The 7,059-nt window shown below is 45.8% G+C and overlaps 1 protein-coding gene across 1 annotated transcript in view; it reads left to right on the top strand.

The window, feature by feature from the left end:
• The first annotated feature begins 1,735 nt into the window (after positions 1–1,735).
• Positions 1,736–7,059, top strand: part of KCTD3 (potassium channel tetramerization domain containing 3) — a 355,533-nt gene continuing 350,209 nt past the window's right edge. Inside the window, exon 1 of the mRNA XM_029593200.1 lies at positions 1,736–2,175. Within this exon, the coding sequence (XP_029449060.1) occupies positions 2,105–2,175 (71 nt within the window). The 5' untranslated portion in view covers positions 1,736–2,104. The remainder of the gene's footprint in view (positions 2,176–7,059) is intronic.

Raw genomic sequence — 7,059 nt, 5'->3', positions numbered from 1 at the left:
CATTAAACTTCATCTGCCATTTGGATGCGCAATTTTCCAGTCTCACAAGGTCTTCCTGCAATTTATCACAATCTGCTTGTGATTTAACTACTCTGAACAATTTGTATCATCTGCAAATTTGATTATCTCACACGTCGTATTTCTTTCCAGATCATTTATAAATATATTGAAAAGTAAGGGTCCCAAAACAGATCCCTGAGGCACTCCACTGTCCACTCCCTTCAAAGAGGCGTACGTATTACACACATACATAAGCTGTCACAGACACAGACACATACACATGCACCCCCACACTGGCTCTCAGACACACAAAGGCTCTCAGTCACTCACACACATACAAGTTCACACATATACACATGGCCTCCTGTTGTCTGTGGGCCATGGTGGGATGAGCTCCACCACAGCCTACTGACCTTCCTGATTGAGGGAGGAGTAGATGTGTGCGGGCGTGTGCGCACGCAAACAGAAGACAGACCTCTCACGTTTAATCGCTGGTGGGTTGAGCGCTGGTGGCCTGCAGCTTCTCTCCTTCTTGGGCCACTGGAAGGTTAGGCTTCTGCTGGTGGCCCCGTGGCTTTTCCTGCTACTGCCCACCCATTGTGCCACCCTGTGCAAATGCACAGTATGCACACCCGGTCACACTGGGCCTGCCTGAAATCCTGCAACTGATGCAAATTCCCTGAGTCTCAAGGTGAAATCCTAAGAGTTCCCAAATATGCCTCCACCGACTGAGCCAAACCCAGCCAGGGCCTCTCCAGTTCTTTCAATCTACGAATATTATAAGAGGCTTCAGACATCATAGAAAACATGGTTAACAAGCCCGTGATCAGCGGGAACCAGGGTTTATGATTTCAAATCAGCAGCATCCTAGTGTCTGGGTGGGACACTAGGGGGCTGATGTAGTAAATCTGTGCAAAAAAAATAGGCGCTCACTGTTGAGCGCCCGCTTTCCTAACGCTGCCAGGCCACCTCTCCTGGGCCCGTGATTGAATATTTAAATGAGGGGTTGCACTGCCAAGGAGGCGCTAGGGATAAATGTGTGCCCCTAGTGCCTCTTTGGCAGCGGACGGGAGGCCCAAGAGAGGTGGCTGCCAGCGGGTTAGGAAAACAGACACTCAATTTCACGAGCGATCGTTTTCCTAACTGGTGCACAGCCACGGGTTAGGAAAATGGACGCTCATTAATTAAACATCCGTTTTCCTAACCTGACCGCGGCACACTTTCTTTAAAAAAAAATTTTTTTTTTTTAAATCTTTTGGTTCTTTTGATTCCTCCAACTTAATATCACCATGACAGTAAGTCGGAGAAAGTACAGAAAAGCAGATGCTTTTCTGAACACTTTTTTTGGGCTGCTCAGAAATTAGGCAGGCCTTAATTTTCGAGTGTAAAATTGCGCAGGTCAACACACATTGTTTTTTTTTTTTGATCTGGAGAGAATAGCTAATAGCTTCAACAACATGCGATGAGCGCTACTAGTTTTGCGGGGGTTAAACCAGTAAGGTGAAATGTGACACTGTTTCACATTTCACCCTGGAGCGACGCCACGGTGGGAAAGGAACATGAAACAAATTCAGGCAGGCTAATCCAAAGGTGAAGGCTGCTATCAGCTCGGTCAAGAGCACAAGGGAACGCGTCGGCTCTGGCGCCTGCTTAGGCAGAAGAGGTGTAGTAGTACCGGGCCCGTTGCCATGGCAACTGCCGTTCCTCTCCGGGCTGGCTCGGCCCTTTCCATGCGTGAGTGACGTAGAAACGGAGGAGCCGCCGGCTCCCGAGGGGGAGCGCTGTCCAGGCGCCGTGGACGCAGTTACTGAGGGGGCACCAAGGAAGGGTTTGGATTTTACCAATGGCCGAAGCGAACGGTGGCTGAAAGTCAACGGAGGAGGAAAAAAAAAGAAAATCAACGGGAAGAGGCGGCGATGGAGAGGACTGACGGCAGGACCCTGCGGTTACCCGGCTAGAGTCACAGGGCAGACCGCGCTTTCCACCACCCCCCCCCCCCCCTCACTGTCCTGCCAGCGGCCATTGCTGCGCCTCGGCAGCGGAGTCCCGGGCCCCCGCTCCATTCAGCCCGGTAGGGAGGGAGGCCCGGGAGCCGTCGCGCATCATGGCCGGGAGCTGCGCCGGCTTCTGCTCCGGCAGCGGGGAGATCGTTCAGCTCAACGTCGGCGGGACGAGGTAACGCGCCCCCGAAGGCAAAAGAGAGGGAGCCTCGGGACCGGAGAGAGGCTTTCTGTCTAGAGCAAAAAGAGGGTGCCAGACAGCTTAGAAGCTGCAGTAGCCTGGCAGAGGAGACAGGGTGCTTCAGGCCCTGGCTGGCACAGCGTCTTGCTTAAGAGCTTCCAGGTCTCCAAGATATTCAGTGAAAACATTTTGCAGAGGTTTCAGGTACTTTCAGCGCAGGCAATATGGTTCCCTATATTTCTAGCACAGGTCCCCTTGCGGTGCTCGGCTCTCCATTGTTTTCTGTCAACCATCGTGCCTATGCCTGGTCAGTCCTCTTTTGGATAGCGCACCTGAAAAGGTGGGCACAGTTTTTTTCCTGCCAGCTTTGGCAGACATTGCTGGTGGTGCAGCCACTCCCTTTAGTTGAATAGGAGTGAGGTGGAAATGAATGCCCACAACTGCAGGAGCTCCTCTTTTAGATAAGTTCTCTCTCTGGGTTGCTTGAGGGTGAGGGTAAAGATATTTTCTTGCTAGCCAGGCATTGCTTTACCCACATAAATGTTTTTGGAAATTGCCCTCCTAAAGCATAAATTATAGTAGTATGAACAGCACAAGGTGGGGTCTTAAAAAAAAAAGAAAAGTAGTAAGTGGCTACAAGGATAGATGCACCTCTTTAAGACTCAGAAGATAAAAAAGCACTAAGAAAACAGTATATTTAAAAAAAAAATCCAGCCAGTACTGCTTTTCTACATTTACATTTGCTATGGGACAGAATATGCATTCAGTAATACTTTCCCCCCCCTTAAAATAGAGTAGAATTGAAAGGTGCCACAACAATTTTTGGAGAATAATTAGAAATAATAAATTAATTTCTACAAATTTGCATAAACTTAAAATCTGAGCCACCAGTTAAAATCTTATTCATATTACTGAAAGCTTTTGAACTAAATAAGCAATAATTAAACTGCCCATATTATTGAAAATACTAGGAGTATTTTGTACCCATGGGATACCCATGGGAATCAAAGCAAATTATACACATAGTTTTGCTTTATTGCCAGGAGTACAAAGTAATCATGGTATTTGTGTCTGCTTTTTGTGCAGGAAAAAATGTAAAGAAAAATAATGTGTGTAGATTTGGAAACACAATCTATGCCTGTTATATTCTTCCCATGACCTAAACATGCCTTTGGAATGCCTTCTGGTAATGCAGGTAAAAAGTGTGTTTTACCTGGGAAATCAGCTATCAAAATTGCCCTCTATGAGGTTAATTTTCAAAAGGAATTACTCTTAAAACTGAGTTTTGTGCATTTAAATGCACTTTGTGTGTAAATGGACTTTTGAAAATTGCTATGATATATGCTGTTGAATTGTCCATAGGTTTTATGCACGTAATTAAAATTCCTTGTTGTCCTGCAGACTAACCCCATACAGGTGGGATGCACCCTCCGGCCAGCAGATGGAGGCAGAGACAAAAATTCAAGAGCTGACTTCCAGCCATATAAAAGGCCTGGTGCTGCCTCAGCTCCTCAGTATGTCACTGCTTGGTGTTGTAACAGATAGATGGATTCTTAGTAATTTGTTCCAGTAGTAACTTAAGCAGCAAGAGGTGCAATCAGGGCTTCCAGAAAAACAGACAGGAGCTCTGACATATCCCAGTAGAAGCAAAATGTCCAGGAAAACAGTCAAAGAACCCTAAATACAGGCAAAGGGTCCTGTATGTCCTGTTGGATGCAGAAGCCCAGGAAAAGGGGTCTGGTGGAAGTGGTCTCCCAGGTAACAGGCAAAGGGCTTGAATGTCCTGCTGTAAACAGACTCCCAGGATGACAGGCATAGGGTCTGATTTCCCTGTTTGGACTCCAAGGAAAGCAGCCTGATTTGTCCCTGGCATGAGCAGGAATTGAAGATGATACCACAGGTAAGGCTGAGGAAATCAGTATGTCTGCTTGAATGAGAGAATGTTTATATCTTTTACCTGGGCTATCTTATCCATTGGGTGTGTAACTTTGGGAGCCACCTTCAGGTAAAGGTAGCTGTGTTCAATAATTGGAGTAACAAGTTCTGAACTGTGAGACAATCCTGTGAGGGTGTTTTACCAATAGTTAGGCAAGGCCAATTAGGAGTTGCAGAAGTGCTAATGAGCAGGCTGTGCAGCTGACAGCATTTGGCTGGTTACTTCCCTGGAACTCTAGTAATCTCCTGGGCTGGACTCATGCAGATCTGCAGGTTATAATCCTGGAACCTGGTTGTGATTTCCAAGTTCCAGTGCACTTTCTTACTCTAATTACTGGCCAGGTTCTGGTTTTTAGAAGGTTCAGTACCTTGTTCAAAACAAAAAAATCTTAGTCCTATAGAAGGTTCTAATGGAGTAAGAAGACAGAATCTGTGGAAAGGCAATGGTACCCAGTCTTGAGGCAGGCTCAATAGTTGCTCACATACGGCTTGTGTCAAAAATTTAAAAAACAATTTTTATGTGTGTGTGTGGGGGTTCATATAGAGAAATGTTCATGCAAATGAACAAGGGTAAAGGGAATATGTAACAGAGTTTTTACGTGTTCTGCTTTGGTGATAGTGCTCAGCATCACTATAGGGCACGGTATTGGCAAAGAAGGGTTAAAATTACCTACCAGCAGCAGAATTTCAAGTAATTAGTCTAGTGGCGTCACTTCACATTCTATACTGGAGCTTAAACAGCGTTTGTTTTGAAAATCACACCGGAGCTGCTGTTAAAATCAATCGTTAATCAGACTTTAAATTATGCACTACATCTTTTTGCAGAAATAAATTTGAATTTTGAAGTCTCACATACCAATTCTGGAAATTGTTTGACAAGGGTGATCTATGGATCCTTCCTTTACTCCTGGGGGAATTTGCGCAGAATTGCCGAGGAGACCCCGGCATGCTGCGAACGGAGCACGTCCCGCGGCACACACTCCGCGGCGAAAAGGGAAGGCCACCGTGTGCCGCAAATGGCGTGCTGGGCCTTCATCTTTGCCGCGAATGGAGTGCGTCCTGCAGCATACTGGTGAGCGAATGTGTGTCGGGGAGGGTGAGAGAGAGCATGGGGGGGGGATGCTGGTGAGAGAGAATGTGTGTGTGAGAGGGGAGGGTGACAGAGCATGGTTGGTAAGAGGAGGGGTGGGGAGGGTGAGAGAGAGCATGGGAGGTAAGAGTGTGGGTGGGGGGATGCTTGAGTGTGGGTTTCAGAGAGAGGGAGCCTCTATGAGGGGAGGGGGTGTGTGGGAGGGTGAGAGACAGCTTGGTTGGTAAGAGGGGGAGTGGGGGTGATGCTTGAGTGTGGGTTTCAGAGAGGGAGCCTATATGAGGGGAGGATGACAGAGAGCAGGAGGGTGAGAGAGAGAGCATGGGAGGTAAGAGAGGGGGGCTAGGGGGATGCTTGAGTGTGGGTTTCAGAGAGAGGGAGCCTATATGAGGAGATTGTGAAGGAGTGTGTATGTGTGTGGGAAATTGGGAGCTCCTGTGTATGAAAAAGGGATCGTGTGTATGTGAGGGTGCTAGCTTGTGTGAAGGGATGGTGTATGTGTGAGACAGAGCCTGTGTGAAGGATTGTGTGAGAGAGAGACATAGGTAGCGTGTGTGGGTGTGTATGCAAGAGAGAGGGCCCTGTATGAGGGGATGTTCGTGTGTGAGAGAGTGAGGGAGCCTGTATGAGGGTGTGTGTATGTGGAAGGGACACTCTTACAGTGAATTTCTAGGGAAATTCTGCTCAAAATATTTAAAATTCTGAAACTTTAAATTTAAAATGTAATTACTTAAACTCATGTAAATTGTGTTATTTTGACCAATATAAAGTTTGCAGAATTTTCAGTTTTTGTGCGCAGAATTCCCCCAAGAGTATTCCTTGCACGGTTGCCCTTGTTCTAAATTATTATTATTTATTATTTAAAAACTTTTTTATACCGGTATTAGTAGCAACATCATATCGGTTTACATTATAACTGAAAAGGAGAAAAAATTACAAATAACAGGAAGCAGGGGGTGAGAAATAAACCTAGAGAACTAAAGAAAGAGCAGGAAGGAAATTGCAGAGATAATGCATATACAATATATAAGTTGTACAACGGAACAAGGCAACTGTAGGGCAATTAATAATAAGACAAAGGAACAATGAAACACTTCTACAATTCGTGGAGGTATGGACTAACAGAGAAACTAGCAATAAAGCTAAATATGGTCAAAAGGGTACTCGGGAAATGAGAAAGGCGGGGTCTATTGCGGGTATGCTTGTTAGAAAAGCCATGTTTTTAAATTGGCTTTAAATCTGGTAGCACAGGGCTCAAGCCGGAGGGTTGTAGGAAGGGTGTGCCAGAGTGTGGGTCCGGCTATGGACAGAGCGCGTTCCCTGGTAGAGGTAAGATGCGCCTTTTTTAGGGAGGGTATAAGTAAGGTCCCTCTGTTGGTAGTTCTAATGGGGCGGTTGCTTCGGGTGAATTGGAAAGGTTCATCTAGCCAGTCCGAGTTGTGGGTGTATATAGCTTTGTGTATGATGTTGAGAGTTTTATATAGAATGCGAGAGGGGATTGGGAGCCAATGTAGATTTTTGAGGATAGGGGTGATATGTTCATATTTACCTGTGTTATGGATGGTCCTGGCTATCGCATTATAGATGTGAAAGTTGCTCATTGCTTCTTCCTGACGCAATCATGTCAAGGGACTGAGAATCTTTGTGTAATCTCTGTAACAAGTATTGGAATAAATGGCGGTATATAAAGTGAAGGAAGACTTTTATTTGAAGTAGAACTTGTAAAATCTCTCTGATTACCTATTTAAATGTAGTGGCATATTAGTGAAAAATATGACAGGTCTATTAAGGCAAGCAAGCCATATATTTATCTCTTCTTTCCTTCTGCAGGAAGTAGGCTACCTAGAAAAACT

The sequence above is a fragment of the Rhinatrema bivittatum genome, chromosome 3, assembly GCF_901001135.1.
Source record: "Rhinatrema bivittatum chromosome 3, aRhiBiv1.1, whole genome shotgun sequence".
In the NCBI taxonomy this organism is placed as follows: Eukaryota; Metazoa; Chordata; class Amphibia; order Gymnophiona; family Rhinatrematidae; genus Rhinatrema; species Rhinatrema bivittatum.
Note: the sequence above shows the minus strand (reverse complement) of the source record. Positions and strands in the feature narration are given on the sequence as shown.